Source organism: Glarea lozoyensis (genome assembly GCF_000409485.1).
Source record: "Glarea lozoyensis ATCC 20868 chromosome Unknown GLAREA19, whole genome shotgun sequence".
Taxonomy (NCBI): Eukaryota; Fungi; Ascomycota; class Leotiomycetes; order Helotiales; family Helotiaceae; genus Glarea; species Glarea lozoyensis.
In genome coordinates, this window is record NW_007360993.1 from 123,700 (window position 1) to 140,867 (window position 17,168).

At 45.8% G+C, this 17,168-nt stretch overlaps 6 protein-coding genes across 6 annotated transcripts; 3 read left to right on the plus strand and 3 right to left on the minus strand.

Moving 5' to 3' along the window:
* Positions 1 to 1,659: 1,659 nt before the first annotated feature.
* On the plus strand, positions 1,660 to 2,629 carry GLAREA_12566 (HD-domain/PDEase-like protein; the record flags this gene model as incomplete). The annotated part of the gene is made up of 3 exons (XM_008083347.1): positions 1,660 to 1,693; positions 1,761 to 1,959; positions 2,017 to 2,629. The coding sequence occupies 3 exons, from the start codon at positions 1,660 to 1,662 to the stop codon at positions 2,627 to 2,629; spliced, it is 846 nt and encodes a 281-aa protein (XP_008081538.1).
* Positions 2,630 to 6,907: 4,278 nt separating this feature from the next.
* On the plus strand, positions 6,908 to 8,158 carry GLAREA_12567 (uncharacterized protein; the record flags this gene model as incomplete). The annotated part of the gene is made up of 1 exon (XM_008083348.1): positions 6,908 to 8,158. The coding sequence occupies one exon, from the start codon at positions 6,908 to 6,910 to the stop codon at positions 8,156 to 8,158; it is 1,251 nt and encodes a 416-aa protein (XP_008081539.1).
* A 1,302-nt stretch (positions 8,159 to 9,460) lies between these two features.
* Positions 9,461 to 10,926, plus strand: GLAREA_12568 (uncharacterized protein; the record flags this gene model as incomplete). The annotated part of the gene is made up of 2 exons (XM_008083349.1): positions 9,461 to 9,527; positions 9,578 to 10,926. 2 exons carry the CDS (start codon positions 9,461 to 9,463, stop codon positions 10,924 to 10,926), a joined length of 1,416 nt encoding a protein of 471 aa, XP_008081540.1.
* A 115-nt stretch (positions 10,927 to 11,041) lies between these two features.
* GLAREA_12569 (uncharacterized protein) lies at positions 11,042 to 11,522 on the minus strand (the record flags this gene model as incomplete). The annotated part of the gene is made up of 4 exons (XM_008083350.1): positions 11,042 to 11,146; positions 11,201 to 11,221; positions 11,289 to 11,330; positions 11,397 to 11,522. 4 exons carry the CDS (start codon positions 11,520 to 11,522, stop codon positions 11,042 to 11,044), a joined length of 294 nt encoding a protein of 97 aa, XP_008081541.1.
* A 650-nt stretch (positions 11,523 to 12,172) lies between these two features.
* GLAREA_12570 (uncharacterized protein) lies at positions 12,173 to 12,614 on the minus strand (the record flags this gene model as incomplete). Its single annotated transcript, XM_008083351.1, has 3 exons — positions 12,173 to 12,182; positions 12,242 to 12,500; positions 12,554 to 12,614. 3 exons carry the CDS (start codon positions 12,612 to 12,614, stop codon positions 12,173 to 12,175), a joined length of 330 nt encoding a protein of 109 aa, XP_008081542.1.
* An 875-nt stretch (positions 12,615 to 13,489) lies between these two features.
* On the minus strand, positions 13,490 to 15,814 carry GLAREA_12571 (uncharacterized protein; the record flags this gene model as incomplete). Its single annotated transcript, XM_008083352.1, has 12 exons — positions 13,490 to 13,860; positions 13,913 to 14,105; positions 14,164 to 14,347; positions 14,400 to 14,485; positions 14,535 to 14,783; positions 14,831 to 14,951; positions 15,008 to 15,080; positions 15,135 to 15,240; positions 15,298 to 15,375; positions 15,515 to 15,571; positions 15,621 to 15,670; positions 15,727 to 15,814. 12 exons carry the CDS (start codon positions 15,812 to 15,814, stop codon positions 13,490 to 13,492), a joined length of 1,656 nt encoding a protein of 551 aa, XP_008081543.1.
* Between the last annotated feature and the right edge of the window lie 1,354 nt (positions 15,815 to 17,168).

Here is a 17,168-nt window from a genome sequence, read left to right on the forward strand (position 1 = left end):
AGGCTCGTATACACATCTGTCGAAAGAAATCCGCGATCGTGAAGAGGTAAAAGAAACCTCCTATGATTTCTTTGCCATTATTTACGATTACCCTTGCCAACCCATCCCCCCCTTCCATTGCTTCCACTTGTGAACCACTTCATGCCATCTGATAGCTCTCCACTGGATTCACTCACTCCGTTCCAGGCAATCCCACGAACTCCACCGTGCCAGCAATCGTCCACAGCAGCATATATCCACGCGACTGCGCATACACCCCACTCCTCTCCTACTCTTCCTCACACTTTCACTCCGAGACAGTCCTCCAGATCTAAGGCGGTAATGACCATCTCAGCTCTACGTCTTCCACGCTGCGTTGAGCCCGAGGAACCAGATAGAGGGCAACACCAAGAGTCTTGAATTCCTGGAAGGTGATTTACCATGCCATCATTGCAATTTATTTCGACATATCTTGCGGCTTAGTTTCTGATTGTTGAAGAGGTTGGGTATTTTCTGAAAGACTGATCGAAAACTTGCTGCAAGAGAATGAAGATGTGGTTGCGAAGAGCTTGTAGTGGCATCTTTTTGTTTTGTCGGATTGCCACAGTTTGACTGCTGTTGAGGTCGGCGAGAGCGATGGATGTGAGTTGAGGCATTTTGAGATGTGCAAATTATGTGTTTAAAGTTTGTTGAAAGTGGTTGAAAGGGTGGTTGAGCAGGAGATGGTGGTTCGCTTATTTCAAGCTTGAGTGGGCTTTTGTTGACCAAAAATCGAATTGTTGGAAGTAGATGATTGACGATACTTCTGAATTCATAAATATCAAAATGCTTTTCCAAATTTCGCAGACAAACCTTTCCTTTATATTCTCGGGAAATGGCAGAAGCGGTGTGTATTGAAATCTGGGGAAATTACCAATATGCAGGAACAGCAAAAGCGGAATAGGGGTGCTGGTGATCAGGGTCCTATTCGACAAACCCCACTTTACCGCTCCATCTCATGCTCACTTTGATCGTGTGCCGTGGAGTTTGTTGGTTGGTCAACTGACGATATCCATGTCAGTTGATGCTTTACCGTATGTTTGTCTCACTTTGGAGGGGGGACTTCTCAACAAATTTTGGACGTGATATTGGGGAAGAGTAATGGAAATGCGATGTAGTCGGGCATCGGACCCCGCCTCCGAAGTCCTGGCCACTCGATTTAGAAGTTAGAAATAAGCCGTCTAGCGGCGGAAATAGAGGCGAATCCAAATCCATTATTGAGTTTATCAAATCAAACGGAAGACTGGATGCACACAGCATCTCCTGTATGAGATGTTTGTCCAAACGGAGTTGGACTCCGATCCCGCACGCCTGAGTCTTCCACAAAATGTTGCCCCGCCAAAGAAGAGGCGGTGTAGACAACCCGGCAGAATCACCACGGCGGTTTGCAGATATCGGAGATAAGGAAAATGGTTCTGGACCAAACGTCAAACAACCCAACATCTGTCTATGTCTGCATAGCGAGAGTGAATCACTTCATTTGAAACAAATAATCTCATAGACTAGCGCATCTGTCATACATTATCGAGGAGTCATTCGAAATTCCCCAGGCAAATAGCTCTTGGTGTATAAATTGGCGGGGTTCTCAATCTGTCTTATCGCTATTTTCAGACATCACCACATTCCTGCCACACCTGAGACATGGCTATCGATAGTAAAGATAACAGTGCTTTGGGTACGTCAGCTCCGCTCCACGTAGCACAAGCTTCCTCTTCAAGATTTCTTCTAACCGCTCAATTTAGATCGTCGCGACGACCGCAAGGCAGCTGGCGAAGATCAAAATGGAAAGGCTCAGGAACCATGGAGTGTCGAACAAGTCGTCGAAGGAATCCCAGGAGGTCCTCCACAAACCGATTCGAGCTCTCCCGTACCATTCTTTCATATGCTAGAGCGATTAAAGACGACGAAGCGGGAGGGTTGGAGGAGATTTGGCATCGCACAGTAAGAACATGCCAGGAACATACCTCACTTTCGGAATCTGTTGCTAACTTACAATAGCGGCGAATCGATATCCGATCACATGTATCGCATGGCCATGATCACGATGTTCGCTCCCCCAGCACTAGCTGCCAAAATCAACGTCCCGCACTGCACGAAAATGGCTTTAGTACATGATATGGCAGAGGCCTTGGTTGGAGATATCACGCCTGTCGACGGGATTCCAAAGCCCGAGAAGAATCGCCGAGAAAGCACTACGATGGACTACTTCACCAACAGTCTTCTCGGACGTGTAAACGGCGGAATGACAGGAAAACAGATCCGCGACGTCTGGCAAGAATACGAAGACAACGAGACGATGAATGCCAAGTTCGTCCACGATGTCGATAAGATCGAGCTAATTCTGCAAATGGTCGAATACGAGCGCGTTCACGAAACGAAATTGGATCTGGGCGAGTTTACCTGGGTGGCTACGAGGATCGAACTCGCTGAAGTCAAGGCATGGTCTGACGACCTTATGGAGGAGCGAGAGGTGTTTTGGGGTGACAAGAAGCATACTAGATTTGATACGGAGGAGGCTCTGAAGGCTGCCACGGCGAAGGAGGTTGATACGGAGAAATTGGTGAAGGAGCATGTTGGGTATTATGGAGATGGGAAGAGTACCTTCCAGTAATGGAAAACAGACGTACATTAGAAACGGATGTCATTGGTGTTTTGTGGTCTGTGCGTTTGTAGCATTATTTGCGGATATCCTACACAGCAGTTTCACTTGAAGGGATTAGACAGATAGATACCTGGGCGTTGGTGGGAAGATCGTTCTTGGATAGAATGCAATAGATTCTTTGCCTTACAGTTTGCTTGAAATCGGTTGATGGGGTACTTGTGTCTTGTGTGGCATTACTGGCATGGCATCTAGCAGCCGTCGAGGTGGATATCTCAAGTGGCTATCGAATCACGATAGTAACTGCAGGCATATTGCGTCTATTCTTTTCAGGAAATTGTCGTTTTTCAACAAGAGTGTTCCCTTGCCGTTTGCTTGGAGTGATCAATGAAGACGACGTGTTCTAGTTCGTGTGGCGTTTGGCATCTGGTATCTTCTGTGAACAAGATAACTAGCCGTCGGAACACGATATTTGCTCTAGAAAATTGACGAGATATCGTACAGTTAGTGTATTGCTTCTGGACGACAGAGGATTCTTTTCCTGGTCGTTTGCTTCAAAGTGGTCAATGGACACGTCGTGTCGTGTTCTGCATCGTGTAGCGTCTGGCATCTTTGCTGATCTTGCATCTGGCACTGCTGCGAACATAACAACTGGCAATCGAGACACGATGAACTCTTTTTATCATTGAAGGGTTATCGAGTATTTCGTCAATAATTTCCAGGAAACAGACGCTTTTCGACGCCGTTCCAAGCAGTCGGTAAGTCAAGCAGTATTCTGACACACTGCTCTCGTATAGCACAGCCTCGAAGCCAATTGCAACGGGCCATCTTACTGGCAAGAGATTGCAATGAGTGTAAAAGGTATGGTTGATTATTGTTTAGCTGTTCTAATTACAGTTACTCACGTGTGAAGTGATAATGATACTATACTAAGCAATCTACAGGCTATCCTTCGAAAGATCTATCAATACAACTTTTCACGATATAGTAGGGGGGCGGAGATGAAATGGAACGGCCTCGAATGCACTATCAATCGGCGTCCAACAACAATCTTAAGCTTGGTCACCACATTCGGAATTATATCCATCGTTTTGTTCATTTCTTTATGCTTGTAGACAACTGTCAGATCCGAAGATTAAGATAAACGACAAATGACAAAACATGCCATAGCTCTCACATTGGAATAAATCGTCCCAATGCACGAAAATTCCAGGCGGAGCAATGACTTTAAGAGTTCAAGAATGTTTCTGCTTCACCAGGTGCGGCTCGTAGTTGAGGAGACAGTGAAATTTATGACACACGGTTATTACTTTGTTGATCATGTTGACACAATGATTTACATTTAGTCAATTGCATCAGAGAAACGATATACTGATTTGTGTCTTTTCAACGGATGCAGCTTGCAGTGGGCAAGATAAGCGGCCGTTAAACTACGATGTTGCTTCGTCGATTTGATTGGGACAACAACGTTTATTTCGTGGATTTATTTTAGGAAACGATAAGGTTACACTGCTGAGCTCAATCTGTAATCCGATAAACTAGTTGAGGGATTGCTTGGTAGGTAAATTGAATTCTGTCATCTCATATCGATGTACCTCTTGAACTAGCTTTGTGAGGTAGGAATGTTTCCGATTGTGGTGTTAAGTCAAACTCTGCCTCTGGTAGCTTTATATAAAACAATTTATTAATGAGGTTTTATTTGATTCACCAACCTCATTATCGAAGTTTTGGACTGACCAGAAAGCTTGAAGCTTATCTTGGCATTTAAATCACAAAAATTGTGGAAGCAATGTTGCAAGGTACGCGAAGTATCACAAAGAGGGATCCTAGTTTGAAATCGTAATGATCAAGCCAACAAATAGTATGATAATTTATTAAGTAACATTTATCACAACAGCTACCAACAAAACTGTTAGTTATTGGGTCTTCCATTGATTCTTCTAGAGCGTCCAAGATCTAGAAAATAGTCAGCCAAAGTGCTAGTGAGTACACTTTTTAAAGAGAAGCGGGCCGAGAGCAAGAGCTCATCTACCTAGCTTCCCCCGTCTGCAACTTGTTCTAGAAGAGGGCCGAGAGCAAGAGCTCATCTACCCAACTTCTATTGTCTTAGAGATCAAGACTAAAATCGAAAAGGCAGCGCGGGAAGAAAAGAATGTGTACTCACAATCTGAAGTCGAAGATTATAAAGCAGAGAAGACGAGGTTTGTCAAAGTCGAAGAAGATGAGAATGAAGAAAAGAACTTTTGCGAGGGCAGATGAGGTGTTTATGTATTCATCTGATTCATGACGATCGGAAGATCGAAAACTGAGGATTATCGTGGATGATGAATGTGGATAGCATCAAATGCGCTTGTGAGAAGATTTGGGTAGTGCCTGAAGCATTATGATTAGTCGTTTATGGTGCTTAGCGCCAGATAAGCATAGGAGGGGAAGACCTCAAAAGGCTTGTTCCAAGCGAGCACCTATGGTATGAAGTTTTGAACAGTCAGAGTGGATAACAGCCAGAGTGGATAACAGCAAGAACGGGGACTTCTTATGGTGATCAACGTCCAGAATGGATACTCGTGATAGTAATGAACATCCAAATTGAAGACTTCGGAAGGCGCTACTTGCAAAGTGGTTGAGGTAGTGCAAATCTGTTCAAAGCCTTCGAAACTCGGGGGAAGTGCGATCGCTGGATCTGGCGATGAGACTGCTACCCAATTATGCAAAGTGATGCATTACGCAGGCGCATAGCTCTCATAGCTCCAAGCAGTTTGAAGATTGACATGTACTTTGGGGGGCCTTCTACATAGAACCGCGCGAATCAAAAGGAAATCAAGCCTCTAATTAAAAGGTAATACAGAAATTCATGGACTTGTCGGAGCACAAGCCTCATTAACTGCCACATACGAACATGGCATCTCGTTTACATGGATTTTGTACAACTTCAATAATAGGCAATGTTCAAGTAGCTTATCTCTCTCCTGAAGCATCGAAAACCATTGAGGGATAGACACATAATTTGTAATCGACATTTGGAGAACCTAGACTTCTATGAGCAACATGTGGAGAGTCTAGACTCCTCCAACGGGCCCCTTTCGTGCTATCAACAAAAGCCTCATTTCCACTGAAGGATTACAAGCTCAAGAACCCAGCAATTCAGGTGCACTACGGCAGAAAAGGAAACCACAACATGGAACTACTCACACAAACAGTTCCGCTTCTTGGTGAGCCAATGGAAATTGATTTTCCTGCCATATATTACTCTTCAGCCGATATCAACGCAGCTCCATTTGGGAAGAAGAACCTTGCTTTGATGTTTTGACGCTATTCTTAGAGCTCTAAGATTTCTCTGATATGTTGATCGGTTATGGTAGACGATGAGTCTTATTCCAGTAGCTTACAAGCTCAAACCTGTCAGTGGTGAACACGATAGTGAAGAATGCTCGAAGCTACTCAGAGCTAGTTTGATGCGAGTATTGCAATGTTTGACGCTAAATCCTATGCTTTCTTCCGTGGACAATTCACGGAATTCTGTGTGCGCAAGCGATTAAATACCATTTCGTATTATCCAGTGCAGAAAGACCAGTAGAAAGAACCTTACCAAAAGACGTGGGTTTCAATACTAGTAATTATCCACGATATTGTGTCCCACAAATTTGCAGTCCTGACGCTGCAAAATCAAGCAAAGCAGATCCCTCCCTTCTTTGTCCATTCTAAATCCTGGATAGATCGTAGCGTATGTCTATCGAATGAAGTCCAATAATTGGAATTGGATTGAACATCATACGATTAATGTATGATGCACTGACGCGTGAGATATGCCTCAACTTTGCACCGCGACAGCTGCACAACTCGTGAGGAGGACTTCGAAATGAGTGTTTTCGAATGAAAGTCAATTTACAACATCTAACATCTTGTTTGATCTTGCTAGCTGGTATTTCGACTCTTATACTGTTATATGAGCCCAAGTTTTCCGTCGTTGTCGTCGTCGGTTGGAATATCAATATTTACGCGGGGGTCGTCACCAATAGCAACGAAGCAAACTGGTCATGCTCGAAACATCCATGGCATGGCACACATACTCTTCGTCCGAGTTATCATATTTGCTGAAATTGATGGACGAAATATCGATATTGTTTCAAATCCATCCAATAAATGTCTTTTTCCAACTGGCGCTGTGGTTTACTTCATGGGGTTGCTGATGTATGGTGAATACACATTGGCTAGCTTCTTGGAGCCTTGTTGAGCCTCGGCTTCCTTCTTCAACCATCACACACCATTTCTCGACATCCACGAATATCAACCATGCTTTCGAGCCGGCCTTCGACGCATAGGATGGCGGAGACTCGACCTGGTCTGGGTGGTGGACGTAAACGTTCGCGGACTGAGGTAGAACATCATCGCGACGAATCTCCTTCACCTCTCGCAAACTCTAAGTACGTTTTGGCTGGTGGGATGGACACACCTACAATAAAGGCAGCTCGACTCGCATCGTTCAGCGACCACGAATATGGCGATATGGCATATAGGAGATCGCTTGGAAATGGCGGATCCAACCTGAAACCATCAGCGAGTGACCTGTATTCTGAAATGGACGCCTCAGGATACTTTCCAGCAGATGGCTACGGCAGAGATGCAAATGGCAGAGGACGGGCCTGGCAAGGTCCGGGTGGAGATGGATGGAGTAGAGCGGCGATTCAAGCGGTAGGTGGTGTTGTAGGGAAGGTTTGGGAATTCTGCAAGAATGGTGGTGCCGTATTTCGAGGATTCCAGGCAGGCGGTGGAAAAGGATACGCGCTGGACCACAAAGAACCGACATCCCCATACCCTACCGAGCATAGCAAATATTTGCAAGACGAGAAGAACGCAACTTGGGGTGGCATAGACAGAGAATCTACTCCTTTACCTGGAAGGTTTCCCGAAGAGGACTTTGTCGAAACTTATTCAGACCTTTCTAGGCCACAGATAGATGTCCCGCCAGCGAAGCGACGCCAAGTCAGCCGTAACAATACTCAAGATGAGCTCACAAAGAACTGGGTGGTTGTTCAGCCTACAACGCCGACTATCACCCCCTCGAAACCACGTTCTCGGCCTACGTCGAGGTTCAGTCAGCCGACAGCTTCATCTGCAAGTCGACGCTCAACTACAACCGCTGCTCGACCTGCTTCACGTGCAGGTAGCACTTTGACGGCTCCACAGAGACCCAAAATATCTCGCGCCTCGACTGTCTCGCTCATGGGCTCTCCAGCTCTCATATCCAACCACGGTGCAAGCTTCGCAAGTCCACGTGCAAGCCCAAATAGCAAAATACCTCGCCCGAGCCCTTCTAAGAGCTCTTCAGCAAAAATTCCCGAGAGTTCAGCTTCTAAAGAAGCGATAAGGTGGGCGGCTGTGAAGAGGAAAGAGGAAAGAGACGCAGATGAGAGTATCAGGAGGCTTGATGCTCAATTGAAGGCCATGATTCGTGAGGGCAAAGAAGCATTAGGTACTAAAGTTGAGGTGGAGATGGAAGATGATGTTGATTTGAGTGACGGTGCCAGGAAATGGGCTATCTAATGTGTCATCAGTGGTACGATATTTGGCCAGACTCTTCTTTTCGATGTTCCTATTTTGCGATGGATATGGCGTTTCTGGGGTTTCAGGCGAAATTGTTGGATTTATATTTGGAGGATCTACGGACTTTTAGGTCGTCATTCTTTCAGTACACCTCTGTTGATACCCGGAAACAACCACATCAGTACCACTAAATATTTTCGCAAATAAAATCACGCTTCGCACATTGTTGTGGCCATCACTGAAGTGGGCTGACGATGTTCTATCGCTGAATGTGTTGACTGCGAGCAACTTAAAATTGATGACATAGGGACTCAGTGTACTCAGGTGGCACTAGCTTACTGCATATCAACCGGCGTGTCTTTGCCGCAAAATTTGACCTTCCCATGTGGATGATTTAGATCCATACCTTGCTCTATGTGAGCCTACAGGTGGAGAATTGCTGACTAAATGTGCTAGATTTGCGTCGAAAAAAGTCTGGGTTTGGAAAGAAAATTCTATCAGTCAAAAATTGCCAGTCTTTTGAATTTGATTACCCAAAAAGTAAGTTCGTGGAGGGGAGGATGAGCTGTGGTTGAAAGACGAGATTTGCTTGGTCAGCCTTACACACTATCCCTTGTCTTGTCTATCATTTGCTAAACAAAACGATTTAGGATCTTTCTCGAGTCTGTTGGAATGAAATTTGCCTACCAAATACGTACCAAATACGCTTGAGCATAACTTGAACTCAAGACTGCGTCTGAAAGCTACCGCCGCTTATCATGTCGACTGCGAAGCAAAATCTTCAAGCCCCGGACCTCTTTTTTCCTCGTATTTGAATAGTTTCCAACCTCTTATTTTCTTATAAGGGTTGCAAAAGTTCAGGGGTCGTCCCAAAATCCGAAATCCTTCCGCTTAAATATGCATGCAGAGGCACATCAATTCTACAATCATATTTACCCAGAGGAATATATTAATTAATCAATAAATCCCCACATATCCCAGTAACGTTGCGAACTAACCAACAGAACATCCTTCTTCTAGAGAACGGCTCCCTTTCTCTGATGGCGCACACAGTCTAGCAAATACAAATATTACACGATGATAATCAGCCTGTTCATCGTCTGCAGCACCGCGGTGAAGTAAATGCATACAAGTAAGCCTCTGTACGTACAGGTTTTGCAGCATTGATGACCAGATATCCGACTATAAGGAGGTTAAGGGGAGTCCCCTCGTAATTCAAACAAGTTTTACTCAAGCTACAGTCCATTTCGTTGAGTCTTCCGTACAAGAGTTCTTGGAGAGGTCATCGAGTAAAGCTAAATCATGGCTTCTTACCGTCAACAGAAGCTGAATCTTTTGCTACTCTTAGCAATCGCCGCTCCTTCGACGAGTAAGCGACAGCTCTTCAGAGGTTGATATCAGATTTGCTAATGACTTTAGACGCGCTAGCCGCTCGTCAGGCGACGGAAACAGTTCCAGGAGATAGAACCTCGACCACGACTTCACTCCCACCGACTCTCACTGCACCAGCAATTGATCCCAACGACGAAGATGCCTTCTCTTGCTGGTATGCTTCATTTGCATACTCTACCATATCATCACAAATCAGTAGCGCCGCCGCTGCAGTTCCATATACATCAGCTCAATTCTTTTCCACCTATACATCAACCGACTGTTGTTACCTCTACCAACCTCCCCGGTCCACCACTACACTGTGTGATGGGTATCCACGCGTTCTTTCAATACCTGAGGATACCTACAATGTGACAAAAACCACGATTCTTTATGACTATACACTTTCAACCCAAGGCGCGCTTCCATCACATACAGAAGTGCTGCCTTCATGTACAGTGGACGTGGAAGAACCTGCTTGCACAAAAATCTGGTCTCAATATGACTATACATACACATCGTTAAAATCTGCCTCGAACTCCTATTACGATACCTACGCATTGTATGGTAGACCTCCTTGTCCATCGCCCATGACAGCCTGTCCGTCCGCCAAAACAACATGTTCCGTTGAATTGGAAGATGCGACGGTGTATTACTGGCCAGTGACAACCACCTCGGGTGACTTTTGCGCTCGCAACGGAACGACCATCACACCATCACCAACCGACCCTCCAGCCCCGGATACCACAGAGATAGGAGACATGACCTTCACCTCGCCCTCCGTCTACATCGTTGCGCCAGATGCGTACGCTTGGTACAAAACCTCCGGTCACGGACTCATCTCATATGGTCGAATGTGCGGCCACTCCGAGACGTCCGCCACGTATACAATTGCCCAGGAAAGCATCAGTACCATGTATGTTCATGATAAAGGCGTACATTATCCTATGGACTGGGAGGATATGAATACCATCCGTCATGAAGCATACCAAAGGGCCTGTGGTAGACGATATGGATGTAGCAGTTTTACGGACATTGTTAGCTCATTTACGCCGCTTGTCGTACTTCCTGATGAGATTCGGACGCAGGAGGTGGGTTGGAGTGGGTGCGTTGGGGAATCTTATTTCAGACCTACGTTTGTGGAGCTGGGTGGCCGACCAAGAGTGGACGATGAAGATGATGAAGACGAGGATGAGGACGAGGATGAGGATGACGATGACAAGAGGAAGCCCAAGATTACTGCCCCTGCCAAAGTGATTGCCGCCAGTACTAGTACGATGGGTACTTTTGATCCAGAAGCTACTACCAAGCAATTCAACGTCAAGCACATGGAGTTTGTGGAGGAGGTAAGGATTCTCGTGTTGGATGGAGGGCCACCGAGAGTAATTGGGGCTTGATGATGAGCATGGAGCTTCAATATCTGCAGCAACATGCTGACAAGGTAGCAATATTAGAAAAAGTAAGGTTTTACCAAAGATATGAATCTTGTTCCATTGTTGATTCTCACCACCTTCACATCAAGTTCCCAGCAAGCTCCCCGATTTTAGTCATAACTAAACCAAAAACTTTCCCAATCACCTTCATAACCAAATATGTAACCAAAAGTGAAACCGTGGTCTATGATTGGTCAGTCAGTATTTTTGCCTTAGTCGAATTGATACAGCGGCTTACCACAACACAAAGAGGCACGAGCTGGACGTTGGAGATCAGAAATTAATAACCATTCCCAAGTCAACCGGATTGACATCAAATGACTTACCATACGGAAATCCACTTCGGGGATGTGGATCTGGTGGATGATCTGAAAACTATTTAGTATTTCCTATAATTATCTGAGGCATCATATCCATGTTTGGAAAGGCATTACCACAACTTCATCCCTTCTCATATGGGCATCGCCCTCTTCCAAATCAATGGTGTAGTTTGTATGCGAGGCGGCATTGCCGCCGCCGCCGAGAAGGATCCGAGGGAAGCCGGCGCGTCTACGAGGCATTTTGCTCCTAGATTCCAGCGCATTAGCTTAAGTACCTTTAATGGTTACTAAAATGGTGAATGAAATACAAAGTTAGTTGCTATGAGGGATATCTTACAATTTGGTGGAGACTAGATTCATTTTGGATATTGTAATCGCTCAAAGTTCTTCCTTCTTCAAGTTGCTTTCCGGCGGAGATGAGACGTTGCTGATCTGGTGCGGTATCTTTCTTCATGGAGCGCAAAGAAACAAAAAGAAGGAAAACAGGCGCCAGAGGTACTTGCCCCAAGTCCTGTAACTAGTCGAAGGCGACATACTACGGTTGTTACGGGGTGACGGTGGCATATGCTAAGGAAGGGACGAAGTTCTGTGTTGTTGGGCGACATGACATTGGCCCACGAAATCATTTATCAATATTTGACAAAGTTGGTCTTTCATCAAAATCTGTCAAGAAATCATCGCGTCGCCTCTATATTGGATGTGATTTGAGTGAAAGGGGTGGTCAAAAGATACTCTCGCTTATGGGGGGAAAACAAAATTGTTGAAATTGAGGAGAAAAACATATCAATTGATTAATGATGCTCAGCTAATCTCCCTACAGTTCCTCACTCAAGCCTATCCATCAAGATAGTCGTCTACATACGATGTGCCTGTATACTAGGCCAAAAGAACTACAATGAGCTGTAACTGATTAGTAGCATTTACGTCTTGCCAGGTTCTTTTGGAAGTAGTCAACTTACAAAATGGCCGCAGCCGAAAAAACACAAAAAATGAGCTGCAAAGCCTGTCCAGCACTAGTAAGCAGGTGAATTGAAAATTCCAGGTCAGTCTCAAAACTTGCAGCCTTTTGGTCCCAAGTTACGTGGTAAGTGATGACCTGAGCACCACCACCCATACCCTCCTCAACTCCTCCTCCAACCACCCGGTCACCGCCAGACCTCTCTTCTTTGAATGCCGCAAGGGGCACGGCGACGTCTTCTTCGGCTCGGTCCCTCAAGGCTATATTCACGTTCAGAGAAACAGCCGTTAGCGACAAAGGGATGTGTAAGGACTAACGGTCAAGGCGGCGGCGGCGAGGTCACTGGCTGCCCTCGGAGAGAGCTTCATGAACATTTTGCCTATTATGGGCCTTGTTGCTGCTGCCGCCGGTGCTGCTGGTCGTCATCGTGGTGGTGCTAGGTTTGCTGGCGAGGCCGCGAAACCACCGCCGCCCGAAGATAATCGAAGGGATGCCCTTCGGCCAGTCATGATAGTTGGCTCCTATATTCCATAGTGTTAGCTTGAGTGGCCAGCGAACCGTGGAATGACAGGTCGAGGTAGACCAGAAGGACAGTTGCTGGGAGGGATATCTTACCATTGTGGTGCCGAGAAGGGGATCGTTCCGAATGTTGTAATCACTCGGAGTTCTTCTTTTGGATGTTTGGATCGGACAAGGTGCGTTCTTTCAAGATGCTTTTCGGCGAAGATAAAACTTTATTGTTCTGGTGGTATTCCAAAAGAAAGAAAGGAAGAGAAATGAGAAGAGGGGATGCCGTAAGACTATCACTGAGTCAACAACATATCAAAGGAAGCAACCAACAGTCGACAGGTGATACATTTCGAGGAAGGAGCGACGTTGACGGCAATGGCAGAAAAAACGTGACCTTGACTCGCAAGACTTCAAGATCATCTTATATCAGCAGATTCGGATTGGAGCTCGATATGATTTGCTCAAAATGATGGACGAAATATGCGATAATACGTCAAATCGATTGAAGAATTGTAACTCTCATGTCGAGGTGTTTCAACCGTCATCAGCGCACTTCTGTTGTCCAGCACGAAGCGGGTTAGCTTAGAAAGTCAAGCAACATAATACTAATAGATGCAACACTTGATACTCATATCATCAAATCCGTAACTTCGTCTATATACAAGCTTTTTCTCCGGAGATCATGCCCATTCATTACAATTAAACCATCATCAATGGCAGCAGCCAGAATCAGCGTCAATTACGCCGTTGGCAAGCAAGCACATGCGGAGCTAACTCTGGAAATAACATTCCCAGAGCAAGCACTAGCCGCATACGAAGGCAGGACACTGACATCAGCCACGAAAGTCTTAGTGAAAGCACCGCAAAACTCTTGACTTTCAGCGAGACGGCCTGGAACGCTGGTGGCGCGCATAGCACGGAGACAGTTGTCAGCGTTACAGGTTGGGGCTTTGCAAGCTTCACGCTTGGTCATCTTAACGACGTATCCTCCGCGCTCGATGGTGTTGATGTAAATGTAGCCGGACTTGAAGTAGGCGTATGATGCCCAGGTTCCGGAGTACTGCACGATACCGCCACCCTCAGCGTTGTCATCTTCTGGGTAGATATCGACTAGAGAATCAGTCAGCATTGTTCATTACGATGGTTTAAGGAAGGAGCTTACAGAAGGCGGTTTCGCAGACACCCTTTCCGGTTGGATCAGTTGGGATGGAAGAGACGTCGTAGACACGCAGACCAGCACCGTAATTGGACTGATAAGATAATCCATCAATCACGTACTGATTATGGTCTATACCGCGGTTTGTAGCTTTGTAGATACCTGTCTGCTTTGGTGCTGCAAGCGATGAGATATCCCACTATAGAACTCGTCAGTCAAAAATATATTATTTGAGAAAGTCACGTGTGGCAACTTACGATGTATGTCACAGGATAGCCATCTGCGGCAGGTCCTGCCGAATCCTCTTCGTCAACCTCATCATCCATAAGGAGATATTGCTGCCAGTTCTTGTCAAGAACCCAGCCTTGGTGGGTGTACGAAGCTCCCTCGTAGGAAGTACGGGAAATAACTTTTGAGGCATTCTTGTAGGTAACATCGTAACTAATTTAAATATTAGACGAGATCAGCTTTGTTCCGCGTATCAATAGCTTACATTGTCAGGGTGTCCTCGTTGTAGCCGTAGCAGATATCTCTGCCCTCGTACTGCTTGTCAGGGCCGTGGTAGACGAGACATTGCGCCTGTTTTATAGTCAGTTTTTGTATGAGTAATAAACAGACATTTACTCACATCATGAACGTAAGCATCTTGAGGATCACACCCTAAGCTTTTTGGGTTGGATGGGTCCTTGAGGTCAAAAAAGATAAGACCTGCGCGGCAAGGGCTAGTTCTTGGTGCAGCTCCCACAGAAACTCCGTATCCCAATTCTTCGTTAATGACAACATTATGGGTCCTTCCCAGAGGGAGATCGGCGAAATGGCCAGTCAAATCTTTCTTGCCGTCGAAAGTAACAGGGCTCGCTGGATCAATGGTGAGGAGCTGCGCTTGTCAGTTTTTGGCCGAATATCTAAGCGATGATGATTTACCTTTTTCATGTCAAAGATTTGAATACCGTGACCAGGTAGTTCACTACCGATGAGCATGTAGTTCTTGTAGCTACGAATCTCATGCCAGATTGAATAGTATCCGACTGGGGCGTATGAGGGACTTCCGAGATATTAGCCGAGGATCCAGGGGGGGCGAACATTTACTCATTTACTTACAGGAATCCTAGCTTTACCAACTGCCCAGTCTTGGTGATTTCAACCATGGCAGTACCTTCGTATGCTCCATGGGCTGCGGGAGGTTAGGCTCGTTGCTATTTGCACTTCATGAAAGGACAAAACCTACCAATAAACTCGCGGCCAGAGTCGGGGTCTGTCCAACCCCACGTCGAACTACCCTCTCCGGTAGGAGCACCAAGATCTGTGTGAGAAATGAAAGAATACAGATCCATCTAGATGAGAATGTTAGCCACGTGACTCGATGGAAAATCTCTCAGAGTGGTACAAACATTCTTGCACTTGAACTTGTACAATGGGTCGCCCGGCACCGCGTCGGCAAAGCCATTGATACACTTTGTATATCCGAGCTATAGAGATACGCATTAGTGTCATTTCGTAGACTACAAAGTCTCAAATATGGTTGGGCATTCGAAGCCATGCCAAGTTTTAATCGACAAAGCCTCGTGGCCATCACATATCAAGCTTTGTGCTAGAGCTGCAACGTACTTTGGGGAACTGTGAGGAGTCCATGGCACCGGCGGCAGCCTCACTCTCCCAATGAGCCTGCGTGAAGTTAGCATAACCAAGTCTGAATTTAGGCATGCTACCCGACCTTTTTAGCAGCCATGATCTTGGAATGCTTAATTCCAGAGTCGTACAACTCTGAATAACCCAGTCAGTTCTGTATTATCGCTTGGGAAGGATAATTAATCACTTACCGGCTCCGCGGACCTCATCTTTGGCAATTTCCTTGGAAAAAGCAGCTCCGGCGCTGAGCGCAAGCGCTCCTAACGAAGTGAAACGCATCGTGGCTTATTGTCAAAAAATGGAAGCTCGAAAGTAAGCGTCAATTAATGAGGGCTTTTGAGGGAATTGAATCCTTGACAAGAAACTTTCTGGCCAAAGGAGAGAGGGTAGGTACATATACTGCGCAAGATAATGCGTGACCATAGTGGCATCCCAACTTTGAATGCATCTTGGCAGGTGATACAAGGAACTATACGACAGCGCTTGAGATCAATAAAGACTATCGTTCTGAGAAAGGAAAGTGTCAAGATACTTGGCATTTGGAAGAGATAGTGACAAATTACATGCTCTTTCTAGAACAGGCGTGGTCGAAGTATGAGAGGCCAAGATATAGTGGCAAACCCGACAACACGGCTTAGACCCTCAAATGTCTGGTCGTGCTGGATTGATGGTCTTGAATCTCTTGGATACAGAAGCTTTCTGCACATCAAAGGTTGTAGATTGCAAGGCTTGGTACGAATATGGCAGGTGGTAACAATGGCTAAGCGATTTAGGCTCTTGGTGATGCTTGGCGAGTGCCATCTCCAGGTTGACATCTGCAGAAGAACATAAACGAAGAAAGCGGGGGAGGTGGTATTTGGTCTCACCAACATATGCCATATTCGAGATCTTCAAAGATTAATAGATGTTGTCTTCGAGTTGAAATTGGAGAGGTTGGTTACTATCTTGCAAGTTGCACTTCTGTGGTCAAGAATTCTTCGCTTGAAACCCCTTGAACAATGTCGACGAGCACGATTCGAAGTCAAAACCTCAACCAGGAGGTTTATCATTGCCATACTTGCTTATGCTTGGCTGCAGATCGGGCAATCAGGGCAAGAAAGGTACACCCGAGCCAAGGGCTTTTACTCCATACGATTGTACCGAGGCCGGCCGCAATCGACGACATCTCGAGGTTACTTTTTGACGAAGGGAGCGAAAAAGTTGGAGACATGTTTCCTCAGTAGCGACTGAGATTTAGAAAGGCCTATTGCGTCGGCTTCGTCGCAGAGTCTTTGCAGTCTGAGCTGGAAATCGAACTAATTTTACTTTGTCAAGACAGAAGCTTCTCAATCCACAGGAATTGTCGAAATCTTTAAACTTTCGAAATGGAGATTCCTCTCCATGGACATACACACATACTGCTATCAATTCAGGACATCAGTTATCATACCATGACACGGGAACGGATAGACTTCAGGACGTTGCGTACGCTCTCCCAATACCTCTTTGTCTAGAAAGGACACTCGGTCTTTCGCTCAGCTCTGCGAAGAACACGGACGAGAATGGTCAGCTTAGCATTGTGGTTTGAATAATGGTGTAGAGAGAGGTAGTAGGCAAAAGATGCAGTGAATGCTGTCATACGACTTGGGCCAGA